The sequence below is a fragment of the Bolinopsis microptera genome, chromosome 3, assembly GCF_026151205.1.
Source record: "Bolinopsis microptera isolate Bmic1 chromosome 3, MBARI_Bmic_1.0, whole genome shotgun sequence".
NCBI classification, from domain to species: Eukaryota; Metazoa; Ctenophora; class Tentaculata; order Lobata; family Bolinopsidae; genus Bolinopsis; species Bolinopsis microptera.
In genome coordinates, this window is record NC_087074.1 from 15,641,818 (window position 1) to 15,664,609 (window position 22,792).

General features: G+C 38.2%; 1 protein-coding gene across 3 annotated transcripts in view; it reads left to right on the plus strand.

Annotated features, from left to right (window-relative positions):
- Positions 1-6,725: 6,725 nt before the first annotated feature.
- Positions 6,726-22,792, plus strand: part of LOC134813636 (sorting nexin-29-like) — a 69,945-nt gene continuing 53,878 nt past the window's right edge. Inside the window, exons 1-12 of one of the 3 annotated variants that reach the window (XM_063821515.1) lie at positions 6,726-6,951; positions 7,116-7,212; positions 7,360-7,459; positions 13,877-14,073; positions 15,321-15,538; positions 15,691-15,761; positions 16,304-16,377; positions 16,807-16,854; positions 17,087-17,737; positions 17,956-18,043; positions 18,205-18,515; positions 19,024-19,111. In XM_063821515.1, coding sequence (XP_063677585.1) covers positions 6,778-6,951; positions 7,116-7,212; positions 7,360-7,459; positions 13,877-14,073; positions 15,321-15,538; positions 15,691-15,761; positions 16,304-16,377; positions 16,807-16,854; positions 17,087-17,737; positions 17,956-18,043; positions 18,205-18,515; positions 19,024-19,111 — 2,117 coding nt within the window. In that variant the 5' untranslated portion in view covers positions 6,726-6,777. Of the gene's footprint in view, positions 6,952-7,115; positions 7,213-7,359; positions 7,460-12,954; positions 13,149-13,316; positions 13,414-13,560; positions 13,661-13,876; positions 14,074-15,320; positions 15,539-15,690; positions 15,762-16,303; positions 16,378-16,806; positions 16,855-17,086; positions 17,738-17,955; positions 18,044-18,204; positions 18,516-19,023; positions 19,112-22,792 lie in introns of those variants that run through there. The other 2 variants (XM_063821517.1, XM_063821516.1) reach the window with 2 other exon arrangements.

A 22,792-nucleotide genomic window follows, 5' to 3' on the forward strand; every position in this document is an offset into this window, starting at 1 on the left:
AAATTGAAGAAATTAGGTGATTTTAGAGAATACGCCGGTAAAATCTCTAAAAAAGTGTGTATCTAGAGCAAAACGCGCAGTTTTGCTAGTACTTTAGTTAAGTTTTCGAAATTGTCCCACATTCAAACGACGATTTGGCGCCCCCCTAAGACGGCGCCCCCCTGCACAGCGGGGTCAGCAGGGCCTTTCGTTACGCAACTGTATACAAAACCTTCAAACCTTGTGATCAGGTTAATGTTTTGGGTATTCAACTTGTAAATTGCGCCAGGACCATACAGCGCTGGATGGTTGAATACTGCCTACAACTCAACCCAGGAAAAACCCAAATACTTGTGATTGCCTCACCATTGAATCAGATATCTTTAGGAGGAGTACAGCTGTCAAATGACACGTGTATCAGATTTGTCAGCACAACAAAAATCTTGGTGTGCAAATCGACCATCACCTTACCTTTGAGCCTCAAATCATGTCCCTAAAAAAACATTGTTTTAGACTTCTCAGGAATGTTATCAGAAGAATGTATCTTTTTAGTAAAGCTCAGCTTAAGCTCATTGTTAATAGCATTATCGTCTGCAAATTGTATTACTGCAACGCCCTTTACTTTGGAATCAGTGACTACCTCATCCATCAGCTTCAACTCATTCAAAATGCTGCTGCTAAAGCAATAGTAGGACTATATAAACATGATCATTTAGGAGATACTCTGAAAGACCTTCATGTCATTGGCTGCCTATCAGTTACAGAATTCAGTACAAATTATCACTTCTTGTTTATAAATGTCTAAATGGCATGGGACCAGATTATTTAAGTACAATGTTTAAATTTGCAAACTATAATCATCTTATCTATTTGACTGAACCTAGAGTGCATACACAATATGGAGAAAGATCTTTTCAGAAAGTTGGCCCTAAATTATGGAATGAACTACCATTTGAGATTAAGAATTATACAGCATTGGACTCTTTTAAAGTGTATCTGAAAACATTTCTTTTCAAACGTGCTCATAATATTGTATCTTAATTTAATTCCTAATTTAATTCCTAGTTTTCCCTATTTGGTTCTACTGGAAAATGCATACACATTATCGTTTATTTAGTGAATCAAGTCTAATCACCCTTATCTGGTTTAGAATATAAATGTGGGTTGCTTTTTCAGGTTTTATCGTATCCTGAACTGTTTTCGTGGCACACCTTTGCATTTTAAGTTGTTGTGCCACTATAATATAAAAGTTTAAATTATTATTATTATTTTATATCAAATTGATTTATTGTAAACTTGTTTACTCTGTAATAAATGGCATTAAATCGAATTTTTGTTTAACTGAATATTTGTTTAACTGATTTTTGTTTAACTGTAACTGAGTAATATAGGTTTTTCACATTTCAATCTAAGCAGAACTGGACAACCAAATAAGTGGATACTTAAATTCATCTATGCATAGTAACCAGTGACATCAGTGAAATCGGTCGCCCCTGCTGCTCTCACTATGGTTTGCGAGGTCGGCAAATCGTCTTTTGAATGTGGGGTAATTTTATAAACTTAACTGAAGTACTAGCAAAATTGTACAATTTGCACTAAAAACACACTTTTTTAAAGATTTTAGAGTGCATTCTCTAAAATCAGGTCATAAGAAAATTTAAGCTATTATGTATTAGGGGAGGGGAGCCGGCCCGAGTCCGTCGGTTGGACACCAAACACAACTGCCAGCCAGCTCCCACGAGCCGCTTCTGAAAGCATAAAATAAAAATGATAGGAAATAGTATGGTTGGGTACTTCACATGAATTACAAAACATGAAAACATAGTTAATAATCAAATTATTACATTATTATTATTAATATTATTACACATCAAAAAATAACCAAATAGAGTGAAAAGGAGTTTTGAAATGCAACAATATCTCAAAAACTACTAAGATATTTTTTGTGAAAATATAACAGTATTTGCTTGAGCGCTCGATTTTTCGAAGATATGCGCGACGCAACTAAAATTTTAGATTCATTAAAAATTAATTTTTTAATCAGAATTATATAGATTAGTCGTTGTTACAAGATATATGGTAAAATACAAAATATAGTACCTGCACCTAAGTACCAAAAATGAAATGCGCGCGGAGCCTAAATTGTTATCATTCCACATACGTTGTATGACCCGCCGCGCACAAGTGCGCGGCTTCCCTGTTTTATAGAAAGTATAGTGATACGACAATGGAGGTCACGACGTAATACAACTAAATTGTTTATAATTCACTCATCACAAACCACTTGCACTTTTCATCGATTCTACGATCAAAAGTACGTTTTAAAAAGTTTATTTATAATTTATAGGATACAAAGATACAAAAGTAATAATTATTTTATTGAATTCAGAATAGAATAATGATATTATTTTAAACTTTTATATTATAGTGGCACAATCACTTAATTAATGCACAAGTTTGCCACGAAAACAGTTCAGGATACATACAATTTGTTTCTCTAAAAAAGGATACATACAATTTGTTTCTCTAAAAAAAATTTGTTTCTCTACAATAAAACCTTAAAAAGCAACCACATTATATTCTAAACCAGATAAAGGTTAGACTTGATACACTAAATAAATGATATAGATGATCAATGAAACGAAAAGTTTTCAATGAAACGAAAAGTTTTATTTTACATTCCTTTAATCATAAATAGAATAAGAGCTTAAACCACAAATTAGTTAGCTAGACGTAAACTTGAGGAAATATTCTTTATTTAAAAAACTTTATTTGGTTGTTAGCATTTTTATTATGGTAAGTGGTTGAATTTAGGGGAATTTAGTGAGACAGGGTCAGTTTCTCTATTGTCTTAGAAAAATTTCTACTTTACAGTAGGCAATGCTGAGTGGCAGGAATGAGGGACCAAAACGCTTGGGGCTAACAATGGCCCATTTACAAACCACTTCAGACATGGCAATGATGATATTTATGCTTAATTCGTCTGAAACTGACCCTACTACACTTCTAATATTCTATAAAAATCTCTTCTAAAATAGGTATAAAGATGCATAGCGCAAAACACACAAACAAAAATGTTTATAATCCATATATAAATAAATTAAATAAATATCTATAGAACTTTCAAATTTCTATAAAACTGATAAACCTATAATCTATATAATATATATATCTATTCATTTTGCACCCAGAGAAAGATGTGATCACAGAGGTAGTATCGATATTATGTTCATGACAAGGTATGCATATGGGGCTGCTGCAAGTTATATTTTGCTAAGATATTACAGCTTTTTCAAGCTTAAGTAATCTAGGCAAGGTCAATTTTAAAATTTTTGAATTTTGTCGAACACTGTTTAAGGCTAAGTTCCAGTCGTTTGGTTCTCCTTCCTTTTGAGTGTGAGCGATGGTTATTTTTATGGATGATTTGAGGTGATTGGGCTTACAGGTGAATGTAGTTAGCATGAGATTTTGTCGTACTGTGTTCCAGATTGTCCCTGCTCTATATATGTAGCTGTCTGATGGTTTAGGTGTGAGAATGAGTGTCTCTTTGCCAAGTCTGCCAGATGTTTCAAAGAGGGAGTAAAGTGATATAGGGGTTCTATATTTCAAGACCTTGAAGATGTCATTATGTGTATGCATTTTCCAGTATAACCAATTGGGGAAAACTAGGATTGAAAAATATTAAGATACAATATTATGAGCACGTTTCAAAAGAAATGTTTTCTGGTACACTTTAAAAGAGTCCAATGTTGTACAATTTTTAATCTCAAATGGTAGTTCATTCCATAATTTAGGGCCAACATAAGACAAGTGTTTGGAGGGTGCTATGTTGTAGACTTATTTTGGATTGTAGATCAATAACCGAGTTTTCGAAATTTTGGAGTGTGGAGGGAATGGGTAAATCCGGAGTCTTTAGCGTATTGAGCATGGAAAATGCCCGTAAGAGCCTTTACTAATCAAATGTTTACATTATATAATTTAAACCTGAATATAATAAAACTTTTCGATTAAGTGATAAATTTATCTCCGTATTTGTTCCTCAGCCTGTTTTACCTGAGGACCCCAGGCTATTATGTTCATTAACATAATAAAGATTTGGCGGAATGACAGGCTGAGCGCGGCCCAGTAACAGCCTGTTATGTAAAATGTATCACAAAATTAAAATATAGCTCCATAAAAGGTGGCGGATGGGCGAAGAACTGCTCCATAAGCTAGAGCAGTCAGTGCTAGCAGTGCAGCAGAAGTATGGCTTCCATATCATTCCATATATCATTATAAACTTTTTTCCTACAATATTCGATTATGTGTGAGTCATGAGTTTTGACTTCTTATAGATAACAATTATCTTATTTATTTTGACTAAACATTGGCTGGCATCTTGGGCCAGTCCCTAACAAAATATCGCATGTAGTTCATATTGGTAATGACAATTGACTGCATTACTATTACAACTTAATTACACTCATTACTTGATAGGCTTGCTATTATGATTATTAGTTTCGTCAGCAGTTCTCCCGTTATGGTTTGGTCTGCACAGCTTGAAATTAGTTAATTTTGTATAAGTCAAATTAAATTTAAGTTCATTGTGAAATCATAGGTCGATATTATATTTAATATTATAGTAATTTAATGGACTATTGACCGTCTGTAAGTGATAGTCCTGCTAATTTGATTGACGCTTCATTATGGTTGCCTATTTTGGGACATCCTGCTCAATCCTAGCAGTACTATTAATGCAGTCTCCTTGGTTGATTCGAAAAAAACATAAAACACAACTTGAACTGCTATTTTCAGGATGTCTTCATGAGGTACAGAAGTACGAAAAGATTGAAATATAGAGCTTGGGAACAATTACAATTTGAATGGAAGCCTTGTGAAAATAAAAGGGATTGGACTCAAGAATCAGTTGATGAGCGATTTTTTTCAAACGGACAAAATGGTCTGAATTTTGTTGCAGGAGATACAAAAGAATCAATGAAATCATCTGAATGGTATGACATACATGATGCTTTTGATCATGACGTTTATTTTCGTCATAATTGGAAAAAGCGTAGGCTACACTTACTACATGCAAAAATTGGCAAGTGTGACTACTCAACAACCATTGTAGTGACAAGAGAAGCATTTTCCCAAGGAGTACAACCCAAAGGAAGATTCATACAAGGTTTGTTGGACACCCCAAATGTAGTTAATGTGAGGTTTTTTGATCAGCACTTGCCAGAATATAGAATTGTTCTCTATTGCAAAACTGAAAAAGCTCTCATGTATTGCAAATTAGAGTTTAAGCACCGATTAGGCAAATATAAATTCCTTCATAATGAAAGCCCAAGTTATCGAGAAATAAGCCCTTCTTCAAAGTTTGCAGTTCCTAGAATCATTGGACATGAAGAAGGAAACATTAAAAAAATGGAAGCATTAGATGGAATAGATTTTGTATGTTTTGACAGGAAAAAGAGTGTTTTCTGTATAGGTGGCACAAGTCGAGATGCAGTCGACAAAGTTAAAGCAATGCTCAGAGCCCAAATGTGGAATAAATCTTATGGAAATTCTTACAAACAAGTAGCTAAAGACAACTCCTGGAAAGTAGCTGAATGTCCGGACATTAAGTTTTATCCCTATTCATCTCCCAGCTTTAAAGAAAAAATGGAGCTGAGATTTGTTATTGAGAAAGAAACTATGAAGCCACTGAATGGTCAGCCCCAAGGTAAGAAGGCGATGTCCAAAAAACAAATTAAGAACAACAAGAATAGTGTTGATAAGAATAAAGGAAAAAATGTGAAGACTAGCGAGAAGAAGAAGAATACTGAGAGTAGTGCTAAGAAGAGCACTGCAAAGAAGGTCAAGAATAATGCTAAAAAGAAGAACAAAGTTTTAAATATTGCGCCAGCTGGGAAAGTACTTCTTGCTCAATCTTCAACACAGCAGAATATGAGAGAACCAATGAGTGACCATCGTCAACAAAACGGTTTTGTTAGGGTTCATCAACAGTTGCCAAGAAATATTATGCAGCCACTTGTTCATCAAATATCGAATCATTATGTTTATCCAGGAGGTTATGTTTATCCAGGAGGTGACATATATGTAGGCAAATGGTACAGACAGTATTACCGCCTGACTGGAATCATCAAGTGAGACCATTAATGGTTCTGAATCCGGAAGCACATGGCTTCACTCCACAGAGCCCCATCTGATCTGAAGAGACTGGGAGTCATCTATGGCAACGTTAAGCCAAAGTCCTCTGCTCCATGGAGATCCTTGACGAATGACAATCTGTCTAACTTTAACCTTTTAACCAATTGGTCTAAAAATTGTTTTGCCAATTTTTTATCAATCTTAAAATGTGCATTACGGAAATCTTCTATTTTGTTTATTTTACACTATCTTTGTTAATATTGTAATTGACATGCATTTTGTAGTATATATGAAACTTTGTCCTGTAAAAATCATTAAATTTAATATAATACATTATATTAGTATAATTAAGGTAATTTTTATTTAAAATTTCGTTGTTCGTAAAGTTAATCAAACGAATTTCTGTATAGAATAAATTTTCTACTGTATGATTGATTGAAATGAATTTATTTCGCTTTCTCTTGTTTTCGAGGTCCTACTATATACTGTGCAATATGATATTTAAATCCGCACTAAAAATAATGATAAATCAGGTGTTTACATTATATAACTTAAACCTGAATACAAGAAAACTCTTCGATTAAGTGATGAATTTATCTCCGTATTTGTTCCTCAGCCTCTAAAATTTATCACAAAATTAAAATGTAGCTCCATAACAAGTAGCGGATGGGCGAAGAACTGCTGCACACGCTAGAGCAGTCAGTGCTAGCAGTGCAGCAGAAGTATGGCTTCCACTCCGGGCTGGCTATTGAGGAGGACTACTGTGTTTCTACCATGTGCAGAACTCTGGAATGTGTTCTTCTTCATCACGCTAAATTTAGAAGAGCTAGTTTCTTGAAGGTAAATTTAATTTCAAATATCTCCCACGGTACCGCCTAACAGTTAATATGTGATAACGAATAGTAATACACACAATTAATTAAATACACCAAATTAGGTACACGCGATTATCCCTCCATCAAGTTAATCTGAATATCTGATATAACAATTCCCTTATTTGTCAGGACACAGATGATGATGTCTTGGTTTGGGACCTTGTGTCACGTTTTCTTGCTAAATCAGAGATCGTCAGATTCGAGAACGAAGCCAACCTCAAATCAGGTTTAAACTCTCTCAGAAAACAATATTATGAGTTATTCGAGCTTTTTATTTAGAATTAAAACAACTCCTTCACTTCATGGAGCCAGGGTGTGAACCAGGGTGTTTCCAGAACTACTTAGTTATTTAATAAATTACTTGTTATCTTAGGAATTGGAAGGTTGAGGAGTTGGCTACGAAGTGCTCTTAATGACGGACTAATTGAAAAGTATCTCCAACAGATAGCAGACTCTGATGTCAGTTTACTGAGGTTAAGTAGATTACTTCAGTACTTGCTATCTGTATAAAGTTATAAAGTTATACCATACTCAGCTGGGCGTGTAGTGCAAAAAACTCACTCAGTACTGTTGCTGGTTTCTCGCCCAATCAGCTCATGTTTGGGACACAGACATACCTGCCCAATGTCCTCAACTCAAGTCCACCTGCTCTTGAGAATGAAACGTCAAGTAAAGTAGTCGCTAGTCATATTAATGCTATGAATGCGTCTAGAAGGATGTTTCTAAGCTGTGAAAGCTCCAATAGGATAATGAAGGCTTTGAAGAAGCCACTGAGAACTTACACAGCACCTGTAACCTTTGGAAGTAAAGTTTACTACAAAGCTGTGGGATCAGACAAGTGGAAGGGTCCTGCAACAGTAATAGGACAAGATAGTACAGTGGTATTTCTTCGTCAAGGAAGCTTTGTAACAAGAGTACATCAGAGCAGGATCTCTCTTGTGAAGGACCAGGTTCCTTATGAATCTAAATCTGATAGTACAAATGGTCCAATTCAGGATATTGAGTCTATCAAAGAAGCAAGTGTGCTTAGAATACCAGATCTTGACTGTTCTAGTGATCATGGTTCAGTCCAAGAAGTTGAAGTAGAGCCTTCTACAAACCCTGTAGGTGAAGTTAATAGTTCTGCTGAAATCGAAGCTGCGTCACCTAGTACGAGTTTGACTGAAATAGCTGAGAAAAATGTACAAGTCTCGCAGTTAGTTAACAACACAGTCAGTACTAAGGAGGATCAAAGGATTGACAAGCCAACTGCCATTAAGAGAGGCTCAACAATAATCTTTGTTGATGATGGGACACAGTATGAGGCTGTTGTATTGTCAAGAGCAGGGAGGGCTAATGGTAAACATAAGAATTGGTACAATGTTCATGTTAAAGAGACAGATGAAACCATATCTATAGATGTATCTACCATTGATGACTTCACTGTACTGAACAAAGATGAAGGTGATGAGTTTGATTTCGACCCAATTGAAGATGTCTATGCTGTTCAATTGGATGACTATGCAACTGAAAAGCAGTTAGAACTGAGTTCGTGGGTAACTAACAAGGTGTATGAAGAAGTTCGGATAGAAGAGTTAGATGCTAGGAAAGTTATCACAAGTACTTGGGTATGTAAACAGAATGGCGATACAAAAAAGGCTAGACTAGTTGCTCGGGGATTTCTTGAGGATACATCGTCCATCATAAGTGATTCCCCTACTTGTTGCAAAGAGAGTCTTCGTTTACTTCTTGCCATCATTGCGGGAAAGAACTGGATTGTACAAGCATTAGACATTAAGTCTGCTTTCTTGCAAGGGAACGACATGATGAGAACTGTGTACATGAAACCTCCTAAAGAAGCAAAAGTTACCCCAGAAGTAATATGGAAGTTAAAAAAATGTGTCTATGGGCTAGTAGACGCCAGTCTCAAGTGGTATCAGCGAGTTGCTGATTGTTTAATTGATTTTGATGGTGTGAAATCGAAAGACCCTGCTGTGTTTTACTGGAGAAAGGATGGAGACCTTGCAGGGGTCCTTGCCTTGCATGTCGACGATTTCATGTATGCTGGATCTGCGAAGTTTCTTGAAGAAGTAATGACAAAAGTAAAATCTGAATTCCTCATAAAGATTGAAGAAAAATCTGCTTTCACCTACCTTGGTCTAGAAATTCGACAAAAGGCTCACTATATCGGCTCTTCAAAACCGATTTGCAAGTCTGGATAGTGAGGTCGACCTCGAGGATATGTGGCGTAATCTCAGTCAGACCGTCACTGATGTCTCACTGGAGGTACTAGGCAAAAGACCCCGGAAGGCAAAGGAGCAACACCTGTCACGGAAGACCAAGGATTTATTGACTCAGCGGGCACAGTTTAAGCGCAAAGACCCAAACTCGGACACTAACAGGTCAGAGTATTCTAAACTTAATAAGTTAGTCAAGAAAAGCAGCAAGCTAGACGACAATAACTGGGCAGTTAGAGTAGCTACTGATCTTGAGGAAGCAGCGAGCAAAGGTCAGCAGCGTGAGGTATGGGCAAAGATCAAGAAGATCTCTGGTAAGAACAAGAAGCCTCAAGCATCTTGTGTCCGGGACAAGGACGGTAGGAAGATCACGGATCCCCAACAGCAGAGGGATAGGTGGAAGGAGCACTTTACTGAACTTCTGAACCCCCCATCATCAAGTGTTAACCTTGCCGACCTTGATACAGTACCACCCCAACCCCACTTTAACTCTCTCTCTTGTTCGGATGGACCACCCACCAGAGACGAGATTAGTTATTCCCTGACAAAGCTTAAGAACAACAAAAGCCCTGGAGTGGACGGGATAACTAACGAGCAACTGAAGTATGGTGCGAGTGCTCTAGTTGATCAACTAGAGTGTCTATTCAAGAAAGTGTGGGAAGAAGAGACTGTTCCTGAAGATTGGTTAAAGGGTGTGATCATTGTTATTGGGAAGAAAGGAGACACTTCAGTCTGCGGGAACAACAGAGGGATCACCTTAAGGTCTACAGCATCCAAGCTTTTTCAGATGATTCTTCTTAAGCGGTTACATGCTGGTATGGAGTGTCTCCTCAGGGAGAATCAGTGCGGATTTAGACAGAACCGCTCATGTATTGATCAGATTTATTCTCTCCGAACTATTATTCATAACTGTCTTGAGTTTAACATTCCTCTTTACATTAATTTTGTGGATTTCAAGGCAGCGTTCGATTCTATCAGAAGGGAATTTATTTGGTGCAGTATGAGACACTATGGGCTGCCTGAAAAATATGTCAGAATATTTCAGTCATTTTTTGGGGGTACCATGAGTGCCGTGAGGGTTAATGGGGAGCTGACAGACTGGTTTGATGTTAACTCAGGCACAGGTCAGGGTGACATTCAAGCACCTCCTGTCTTTAATTTCTGCCTAAACTTTTCTGCATTTCTGGCTGAGACCAACAAGATCATCAGTCAAGGCGCAGTGCTGCAGAAAGAGATGAAGACGGTCGAGGAAAAGGTCATTCTGGACACCGATTATGCTGATGACATGGCTATTATGGACAACTCAGGGAAGGCCTACAGGAATCAACTGATCTATTAGTTCATTACAGCTCCTACGCTGGGCTCAGAATAAATGCAAAGAAGACCCAATGCATGGCTGTAAGCAAGTGCGCCTCCCAGCGACCTTTCATCAAGGATGATTGTATTGAGCTGTCGGTTGAGGGTGAACCCGTCGAGCAGGTTAGCAACTTTGTCTACCTGGGTGCAACTATTAGTGGGGATGGGACAATCAACAGAGACCTGGATGTCCGTATCCAGAAGGCTAATGGCGCCTTTCATCAGCTCTGGAACATTTGGAATAGCAGAACTATAAAGACTCCAACCAAGATCAGGATCTATAGGGCTGCTGTCCTCACCATCTTGTTGTATGGAGCTGAAGTCTGGAACACCACCAAAAAGCAGATGAAACGTTTCGAGGTTTTCCATCAAACCTCCTTGAGAAGGATCCTTAGGATTAAATGGTTCTTTCATGTAACCAACGACGAAGTTCTTAGGAGGGCTGGCATCAAGTCAGTTGAGACTTTCATCAGTGCTGCCAGGCTACGTTGGTATGGACATGTAGTTAGAATGCCAGACTCTAGACTACCGAGGTTTCTGTTGAACTGGAAGCCAAACTATGGAAAGAGGTCAAGGGGCAGACCCCGTAAGAACTGGAAGTCCTGCGTACTCGAAGATGCTGCTAAGTTTACAGGTGTTGAAAACATCGACAACGACACAACAGAAGCTTTGGCTACCAACCGAGTACAGTGGAGACATATGTTACGCCGCCAACGCGATGTGTGTGATGCAGGCCACTCCAACGACTAGGAGGAGACCTTACCATGTATGTATGTATTATTGAGATGGATCAGAAGAAGTATATTGAAAAGCTTTGTCCCATCGATATACCAGGCGGCGCCCTTAAAACCAGGGACCTCTCCAGTGATGAGAAGAATACTCTTAAGTCTAAGCTGGGCCAGATCCTTTGGGTATCCAATCACTCAAGGCCTGATGTGTCATTTCAGGTTTGTGTCACCAGCACAGGGATCAAAGATGCCACTGTGAAGGACTTTCATGACTGTAATCAGATCATAGAAAGACTAAAGAGAAAGCATGTCTGCATCAAACATCACTCACTTGGGAGTCTGAAAAATCTGAAGTTTATCCTCTTTAGTGATGCCTCACACAAAAACCTCTACAATGGAGCTTCACAGGGTGGATATGTAGTATTCATTAAATCGGATGATAGCCAGTTTGCCACTCCTTTGATATGGTGCTCAAAGAAGTTAAAGCGAATTGTAAGAAGCACCTTGTTTGCAGAAACCTATGCACTCCTTGAAGCAATTGACTCCTGCATCTTCCTTCGCAGAATGACATCACAGCTACTCAACATTGAGGATATTAAAATTGAATGTTATGTTGATAGTCAAACTTTGTGTGATTCTATTGTTAGTAATAAACTGAATGAGGATAAGAGACTTAGGCATGAAATAGAATGTTTAAAAGAAACTGTAAAATTAGATAATATTGATGTTCATTGGATATCTAATAAACTGCAAGTTGCAAACGTATTCACCAAAGCTGGGGCACCAACAAATTTAATACTTGAAGTTTTGGATACTGGAGTTTTAAGATTTGGATAATTTATCTATTGCGTATTTGTTATTGGTTTATTAAGGTGTGTTAGGTGTTTTAAGGATTTAGATTTTAATCATATTTGATGAATGATGACTGATATATAAGTGTTTGAAAGTTTGTGTATTTGATAGATTTTACCCCTGGTGTTTTTTATGGGTCTATTGTTAGATTTCATTGGAGATGTTTTATATGAACTCCAAGAGTTTCATCTCAACTTTACTTTATAAATGAAGTTTTATATTGACTATTTAAATTATTACAATCACCTCGAATTTTATCCTAAGCTTTTGTTTGTGGTTTGAAAGGGGTAAGATTGTTAAGTTGCTTTATATCACTAATTATGTATTTCCCAGGGCTTTGCTGTATAAGCGTATGACTTGATACTGTATGACTTGATACGATTCTTTACTACCTTTTCATATAACAACGGTGTAGTTACTGGTACCAATACCTAAGGTTAACACATTTTGTAGTATATATGAAACTTTGTCCTGTAAAAATCATTAAATTTAATATAATACATTATATTAGTATAATTAAGGTAATTTTTTATTTAAAATTTCGTTGTTCGTAAAGTTAATCAAACGAATTTCTGTATAGAATAAATTTTCTACTGTATGATTGATTGAAATCAATTTATTTCGCTTTCTCTTGTTTTCGAGGTCCTACTATATACTGTGCAATATGATATTTAAATCCGCACTAAAAATAATGATAAATCAGGTGTTTACATTATATAACTCAAACCTGAATACAAGAAAACTCTTCGATTAAGTGATGAATTTATCTCCGTATTTGTTCCTCAGCCTCTAAAATTTATCACAAAATTAAAATATAGCTCCATAACAAGTAGCGGATGGGTGAAGAACTGCTGCACACGCTAGAGCAGTCAGTGCTAGCAGTGCAGCAGAAGTATGGCTTCCACTCCGGGCTGGCTATTGAGGAGGACTACTGTGTTTCTACCATGTGCAGAACTCTGGAATGTGTTCTTCTTCATCACGCTAAATTTAGAAGAGCTAGTTTCTTGAAGGTAAATTTAATTTCAAATATCTCTCACGGTGCGGCCTAACAGTTAATATGTGATAACGAATACCTAGTAATACACACAATTAATTAAATACACCAAATTAGGTACACGCGATTATCCCTCCATCAAGTTAATCTGAATATCTGATATAAAAATTCCCTTATTTGTCAGGACACAGATGATGATGTCTTGGTTTGGGACCTTGTGTCACGTTTTCTTGCTAAATCAGAGATCGTCAGATTCGAGAACGAAGCCAACCTCAAATCAGGTTTAAACTCTCTCAGAAAACAATATTATCAGTTATTCGAGCTTTTTATTTAGAATTAAAACAACTCCTTCACTTCATGGAGCCAGGGTGTGAACCAGGGTGTTTCCAGAACTACTTAGTTATTTAATAAATTACTTGTTATCTTAGGAATTGGAAGGTTGAGGAGTTGGCTACGAAGTGCTCTTAATGACGGACTAATTGAAAAGTATCTCCAACAGATAGCAGACTCTGATGTCAGTTTACTGAGGTTAAGTAGATTACTTCAGTACTTGCTATCTGTATAAAGTTATAAAGTTATTTAACCTAATATGGTAATTATATCGTACAAATAAAACCAACGATTCTAAATCGAGATCCGACTGTCTGATGCAATGTTCTAGATCATTGAATCAATACTTGTTACTATCTATAACACTCTATAGTAACAAATGTGAGATATTTATAAGTATCCCACATCCCTCAGGTTATTTTACGATGATGGAAGTGTAATGCTAGATAAAGAGTTAGTCTCCTCTCTTCCCGGCATCTTATCTGCAGTTTCTACAGTTCTCTTCTCTTTTGATCTGGATCGTACTGCGTTTAACACACCCATCAGGATAGACAGGACAATGTCTGCTAAAATAGTTCCCAACAATGCCCACAAGCCACTCTCCTCTACTGGTAAATCAAGTTAATTAGGTATAGCATTTAAGGGGTCATTCATAAAAATGACTATATGTTTTAAAATGTTTAGTAAATTTTGATTTCGTAACTATATTTATTCAGAATGTTACAGAAGGAATTAGTTTAATGTAGTTGGAGGAGTCCTAACCCTCCAAACGTCCGAAAATGGCGTTTCTCTTGTATCTTTGTATCAAATATAAAACGATATCCATGTACAAAGGAAGTATCAAACTCGGTAACGCGATAACAAATATAAACAAAAGGTAAGCATCTCAGGACAGTGCGTGTGTGGCCTGGGGTTGGTCAATAGTGTGTCACGTGATTTTGATGATTGTCACAGGATTGGTTGCATAGTTCACTATCAGTTATCGGAGCACTGAATTTTGCCCTATTTTCCATTTCGTTGTGCGGCTACCTGTCTGCTTGATGAGGATTCTGATATGTTTCCTAATAATTTCTTACTGGTGGTAGTTAATGCAGTCTTTTATTGATGCTGGTAGCCGTTTAATTTGCTTATCTTTGTATTATCATAATGCTGGCGGGCAACATCGGTCTTATGATCGCAATGATTTCATCGATTTATTCCTTTTTTGTGCAAAAATAGAGCAAAAAGTTCGGTTCACGGCATGTAATTCAACAGGTAATCCACAGAAAGAGTGGAAACACCGCAGACTCACTAGATCTGAGTATATTATGTAGTTATGTTCACTTTATGAATCCGTATGATTTGAGCATGAGCTGCTGTCGCCTAGTATAGACTTAGATCCGCTTAGTCAAGACTTAGTTTCAGCGAGCCATAAATTTGAGCCAAATTGTACCCTGAGCCGTGGCTCACGAATCAAGACTCACGGATAGCCTGTTTTATACGTGCCAAAAGTAAATTTTGGCTTAAAATGTGAGTATATACTCACCAGATTGCACTGGCTTACTTTTATGAATGACCATTGACCCCTATGATGCACGAACTCCTTCTTGGTTTTAAATGAACGAGATTTTAGACAAAATCTTAAGTTTATTTTACATTTATAAAACAAGTATAAACAACTGTTGTTTTATCAATTTTGTAGATTGTGAATAGCAATAACACCTCTTACTGCTACTGATTTACCTCACTGAAATTTATCTGTCTCAAGAGTCTATCATTAGAGACAGAGCAGTTAGGAAATAGGAGGGTTAAAGTGTTAACTTGACTATGTGCTGCATTCGTAAGTTATGAAGAAACTTTAGTTTGATTTTACTTAAAGGTAGCAGCTGCAGTAGCAAGGGAAAACGGAGAGTAAAACGAGCAGAGATACTAGACACAGATGTACCTGAAATAGTGGAACCAGGAGCAGCGGACACGATACCAAACATAGAGAGACTGTTAGGTGGTTCCTCTCTATTCGGGGGAGAAGATGTTGATCTGGAGAACCTGTTAGTGGGGCTCATACCTCAACATCCCACTAGCGGTAGCAGTGATGAGGTGAGATTATGGGAATTTAGGAGTGAGGCCCTAGTATATTTTATATATTTGATATTTTCTATTTTGTTACCTTAAGATTATTTATCACATAATATTAGGGATGTTTCTATATCATCTTAGTCATTTGGGGTCCAAACATGTTATTGTTTCAGGATAATCAACTCAAAGAAACTCTAACTCCTAATACAGATGTAGCGAGTCAGGAACATACCGTTTCTTCGAGGTTTGTGTTCGCTGTGGGCATTTAAATTGTTTTTCAGGCCTCATAAAGAGTTTGCAGATACTATTAACATATAATATTTCCCAAGTGGATTCGCCATCCAAAGGGTGCATATCAATACTATAATTCAAAGAATTATTCAGTATAATGTATGCTGTACGACCGCCCACGTGCAAATTAGGTAAAAGCAAAAGGTTGCAAAGTAACCATGGTAACGAGGGTTGTTACACGCATGTGCACGTGCAAATATTGATAGAACAGCATTTTTATCGGTTTTGTTGATATTACGTTGTGTTTAGTGCGAGCAACATTTTAATCGGCTGTATCTTCGGTTGTGTAGGATATTTTTTGAAGCGATTTAAACTTACTAACAAAAATACTATTAGCTTCCTCCCTGTGACCACAGGTTTTCTAGTAATAGATAAACTGGCCAGCGATATTGAGGCTAAACAAAGTCCTTACTTTCATTTTGGATAACTTTTACCAAAACTCTGAATTCTAATTGAAATGAATAACATTATACATGCTGATTGACCATTCCCCAGTCAAGATTTGGTAAACTCCCCTCCCGTCCAGCTGACAATACTCAACGAAGATATGGATCTCAGCTTTGAAGTTGGTTAGTTTTGAAACAATACTGATCTAGCGATTCCCAGCGATTGTTTTATTGATTTAAAACATCAGATTCCCATCCACATTCCACAATTACAAGAGATCTCTTTAAGGAGGGTTCACCCTGATTTTTTGAGAAACTTGGACCGGTGACCGAACTTTTGAGGGGGTCCCGGACACCAACCGCCAAACGGTGCCCGCGGATTAGCCAGCTTTTGTAGGACTAAATCCTTACTTAAACCATAAACCAAAACCTCCAGCCATCTATTTCCCAGATTTCCACGTATTAAATGTATTTAAAGTAGTTGATATAATGCTGGTAAAGGGGTAAGTTGCTGTGTTTTTGTGAGCTGTTTTACTGATAACAAGACATATATATAATACTGAGTGTGGTGTAGTGTTTCAAGTTGGAACTAAAGAACTGAAACCACTTCAGGTACACTCCCAGACACACCGACATACGGAGAATTTAATACGCTCACCAGTAAGCTTAGTAGTTTAGTATCTAGAAAATAACTGTTATGTCTTACTTTGAGTGAACATAATTAATGATGATCAAACCTTAGAATTATATCAAAAACCCGACTTATAGTAGTAGTGATCTTTATTTCAGTATCTAAAAATAATGGCGTGTGAACTACCACCATGTATAGAATTAGATAACAAGTGAAATATTTTAGGAATTGTAATAAACCAGTAATATCATCCGTACACAGATATAGAAGAAGACCCAGCAGAATCTGACCATGCTAGTCTATGTGTAAGTGACTCCTCAAAGACAGAAACGGACGACCAGTTATCCGAATCGTTGGATCCATTTGACATGCAGCCTGACTCTCTTCCTTTGCAGCCTGAGTCCCTTCCTTCAACTGAATCTGCATCTCCAGATAACCTTCCCACACAACTAACTTTTACTGCAGCTGTCTGCTCTACCCAGTCTATACAACACCAGGCAGTTTTTACTGTCAGTAATACTGCAGATAACAATGAAAATAATGTGCCTCTAAAAGAAAGCAGTGTGCCTCTACAAGAAAACACTGTGGTTCAAAACGAAAAGACTGTGCCTCTAAAAGAAAGCATTGAGCCTCCAAAAGAAAACATTGTGTCTCAAGATGAGAAAGTTGACCCTGTAAAGGAATCTGTATTAGATGACAGATGTGAGTCATACGTGTTAATAGAACAGGACGTTAGAGAGGGAGCTACTAAAGATAGTGCACATGCAAAAGGTGGTGGAAGTGAAAATATCAGGGAGAATGAAGAGGAGAAGGAGAATAAATTGGAGCGTGGCGTGGTTCAGGAATTAATAGTAGATAATATCTCTGTCAAAACGGAGGAGGATGACCCTGCTTTTGACCCTTATGATTCAGGTAAATTATAAAGTTTGCAACCGATTAAAATTTGTATTTTCTCTTATATAAAATACCTCGAATTTGTGATAGAATATCATAGATCAATAACGCTCTTTTTATTTCCTACGAGAACGAAATAATGAAATTAAAACCGTCACATAATTTTGATTTTGATTTTCACATTATTGTGACACCATCGTGACATACATAACATAACTGCCACAACTAACTTGCAGAGGATTTGCCCCGAAGTTCGAGTGTCATATGTAAACCATACCCTCCTGCTGTAACACGTGTCATGAGCACTAAACGTGATCCCTCAAGGTTATTTACTAGTTTATCTTTATGAATACACCACCTTTACGCTTTTTGCTACTTTTTGCGTTATGATATTTGTACTTTGGTGCGAACTAGTAAGTTTTATTTTCACCATGTTTTAATGAAATTGAGACACTCTTATATCGTAACCTAGTAACTTTTCTCAGTGCCAAGCCTATTGTGATAGATCCCATCATCAAGCCTGTAAAGGGAAACACACCACCAAAAGAACCAGTTAAAATCACTAAAACCAGCAGTACAGTAAACACTCCTGACACCTCCTTTCCCTCACCCAAACCTCAAGATACACCCTCAACCCAAGCTACTGGTACTAGAGGTGAAGCTGTTATCTCAGTTCCTGCAACAACCCTCCCCAATCACCGTGTTATGAGTAACTCAGTGCCGACTACTTTACCGCCTACCTTACTACAGCGTAGTATGTCTATACCTGAGCGGTTACCTCCACTCGGGTCCCCGGGTTAGTAGCTTAATTACATTCCTGGGATTCCTTCACTCTGTGTGAGAATACATACAGTTGTGTTAATATCGACTGTATCGTGCCAAGATTTGTGTGTGCTGCTTTATTACTGATTCCAGTAACTGAACACAGTGAGCAAACCTTGACAGTTAGTTAATTCTGGCCCACCAGTTCAATCCTTTGATTTTTCATCCATATCACAAAAATGTTGTTGTGACTGATAACTTAACAGCATTATACCTGATACTGGTACGTGTGCTTGGAGTGTTTATCTGCTGCTTATAAAGGCTGAGATAAGAGCTCCAACTGGAAATGTGATATTCAATATTTCGCTATGTCTGATTTGTTGCTCATTCTCGCTAAAGCCGAAGTGAACCCCTGTTAGTCCATGATACTTTAACGTACTTTTATCAGTAGATAACAAATAGAATGATGGATAGAACTAATTACATCTTTGAGTAGTTTGTTAGTAATGTTTAGTGCATGCTTCAAACGTACGTGTTTTCAGTGAGGACTCAGTTTGACATTGACTTTGACGAGAATTCTGATGCTGTTTCAATATGTTCTGATATATCATCTGTCAGAGAGTACGCTGCGTAAGTCAGACTTCTAATATGACATGTGCATTGATACCGATTCATGCATTTTTCTTGTTAATGTAACTTTATTTTTGGTACCAATGATAATGGTGTCATGTTTGGCTCACTGACCTGACGCACTATAAAGCTATAAATGTGTTGATATTATGATTCCTCATATTTGGAGACATTTTGGAGACATTGTCTCCATGGGAATTTCATGGGAATTGGAGGGGAATTAGAGGGGAATTACGTATTATTGATATTTAAGCACCTAAATTAGCTGTATATGGCTTAACTGAGTTCTGGTCTGTCCCTCAAACAAACTAAGACCTTTCACATGCGAAAAGAAGAAAAAAAGGGGGGTGGCGAACCATATTTGCCAAAAAAAAATGTCAAAATTTTGTTTTCCATATTTCGCCCTAAAACGTCTCCAATGAGTTTGGTTGGCACCCTGGTTGATCTGGAAGTACGTTACCAGTTATTTGGGGCCTTCAGGGGCGAAAATGGGCCGAAAAATGGGCCGAAAAGGGGCATTTTCGGGTGTTTTCAAATTTGAGATTTCAAAGCCAGATTTTCGGCTTTAGTTGGCTGGGACATGCCCAAATTGGTGTGGGTGAGTTGCATAGAGGTAGTACAAGTGTGATCCGTTGCAGAAATCCGGGTTCCCAAGATTCAAAATGACTTGAAAAGATTTTGTAAAAAATTGGAGACATTTTGGAATCCATGGGAATTTTTTGGAGACATCCATATTTCGCCCTAAAACGTCTCCGATGAGTTTGGTTGGCACCCTGGTTGATCTGGAAGTACGTTACCAGTTATTTGGGGCCTTCAGGGGCGAAAATGGGCCGAAAAATGGGCCGAAAAGGGGCATTTTCGGATGTTTTCAAATTTGAGATTTCAAAGCCAGATTTTCGGCTTTAGTTGGCTGGGACATGCCCAAATTGGTGTGGGTGAGTTGCATAGAGGTAGTACAAGTGTGATCCGTTGCAGAAATCCGGGTTCCCAAGATTCAAAATGACTTGAAAAGATTTTGTAAAAAATTGGAGACATTTTGGAATCCATGGGAATTTTTTGGAGACATCCATATTTCGCCCTAAAACGTCTCCGATGAGTTTGGTTGGCACCCTGGTTGATCTGGAAGTACGTTACCAGTTATTTGGGGCCTTCAGGGGCGAAAATGGGCCGAAAAATGGGCCGAAAAGGGGCATTTTCGGGTGTTTTCAAATTTGAGATTTCAAAGCCAGATTTTCGGCTTTAGTTGGCTGGGACATGCCCAAATTGGTGTGGGTGAGTTGCATAGAGGTAGTACAAGTGTGATCCGTTGCAGAAATCCGGGTTCCCAAGATTCAAAATGACTTGAAAAGATTTTGTAAAAAATTGGAGACATTTTGGAATCCATGGGAATTTTTTGGAGACATCCATATTTCGCCCTAAAACGTCTCCAATGAGTTTGGTTGGCACCCTGGTTGATCTGGAAGTACGTTACCAGTTATTTGGGGCCTTCAGGGGCGAAAATGGGCCGAAAAATGGGCCGAAAAATGGGCCGAAAAGGGGCATTTTCGGGTGTTTTCAAATTTGAGATTTCAAAGCCAGATTTTCGGCTTTAGTTGGCTGGGACATGCCCAAATTGGTGTGGGTGAGTTGCATAGAGGTAGTACAAGTGTGATCCGTTGCAGAAATCCGGGTTCCCAAGATTCAAAATGACTTGAAAACATTTTGTAAAAAATTGGAGACATTTTGGAATCCATGGGAATTTTTTGGAGACATCCATATTTCGCCCTAAAACGTCTCCGATGAGTTTGGTTGGCACCCTGGTTGATCTGGAAGTACGTTACCAGTTATTTGGGGCCTTCAGGGGCGAAAATGGGCCGAAAAATGGGCCGAAAAGGGGCATTTTCGGGTGTTTTCAAATTTGAGATTTCAAAGCCAGATTTTCGGCTTTAGTTGGCTGGGACATGCCCAAATTGGTGTGGGTGAGTTGCATAGAGGTAGTACAAGTGTGATCCGTTGCAGAAATCCGGGTTCCCAAGATTCAAAATGACTTGAAAAGATTTTGTAAAAAATTGGAGACATTTTGGAATCCATGGGAATTTTTTGGAGACATCCATATTTCGCCCTAAAACGTCTCCAATGAGTTTGGTTGGCACCCTGGTTGATCTGGAAGTACGTTACCAGTTATTTGGGGCCTTCAGGGGCGAAAATGGGCCGAAAAATGGGCCGAAAAGGGGCATTTTCGGGTGTTTTCAAATTTGAGATTTCAAAGCCAGATTTTCGGCTTTAGTTGGCTGGGACATGCCCAAATTGGTGTGGGTGAGTTGCATAGAGGTAGTACAAGTGTGATCCGTTGCAGAAATCCGGGTTCCCAAGATTCAAAATGACTTGAAAAGATTTTGTAAAAAATTGGAGACATTTTGGAATCCATGGGAATTTTTTGGAGACATCCATATTTCGCCCTAAAACGTCTCCAATGAGTTTGGTTGGCACCCTGGTTGATCTGGAAGTACGTTACCAGTTATTTGGGGCCTTCAGGGGCGAAAATGGGCCGAAAAATGGGCCGAAAAGGGGCATTTTCGGGTGTTTTCAAATTTGAGATTTCAAAGCCAGATTTTCGGCTTTAGTTGGCTGGGACATGCCCAAATTGGTGTGGGTGAGTTGCATAGAGGTAGTACAAGTGTGATCCGTTACAGAAATCCGGGTTCCCAAGATTCAAAATGACTTGAAAAGATTTTGTAAAAAATTGGAGACATTTTGGAATCCATGGGAATTTTTTGGAGACATCCATATTTCGCCCTAAAACGTCTCCAATGAGTTTGGTTGGCACCCTGGTTGATCTGGAAGTACGTTACCAGTTATTTGGGGCCTTCAGGGGCGAAAATGGGCCGAAAAGGGGCATTTTCGGGTGTTTTCAAATTTGAGATTTCAAAGCCAGATTTTCGGCTTTAGTTGGCTGGGACATGCCCAAATTGGTGTGGGTGAGTTGCATAGAGGTAGTACAAGTGTGATCCGTTACAGAAATCCGGGTTCCCAAGATTCAAAATGACTTGAAAAGATTTTGTAAAAAATTGGAGACATTTTGGAATCCATGGGAATTTTTTGGAGACATCCATATTTCGCCCTAAAACGTCTCCAATGAGTTTGGTTGGCACCCTGGTTGATCTGGAAGTACGTTACCAGTTATTTGGGGCCTTCAGGGGGGAAAATGGGCCGAAAAATGGGCCGAAAAGGGGCATTTTCGGGTGTTTTCAAATTTGAGATTTCAAAGCCAGATTTTCGGCTTTAGTTGGCTGGGACATGCCCAAATTGGTGTGGGTGAGTTGCATAGAGGTAGTACAAGTGTGATCCGTTGCAGAAATCCGGGTTCCCAAGATTCAAAAAGACTTGAAAAGATTTTGTAAAAAATTGGAGAAATTTTGGAATCCATGGGAATTTTTTGGAGACATCCATATTTCGCCCTAAAACGTCTCCGATGAGTTTGGTTGGCACCCTGGTTGATCTGGAAGTACGTTACCAGTTATTTGGGGCCTTCAGGGGCGAAAATGGGCCGAAAAATGGGCCGAAAAGGGGCATTTTCGGGTGTTTTCAAATTTGAGATTTCAAAGCCAGATTTTCGGCTTTAGTTGGCTGGGACATGCCCAAATTGGTGTGGGTGAGTTGCATAGAGGTAGTACAAGTGTGATCCGTTGCAGAAATCCGGGT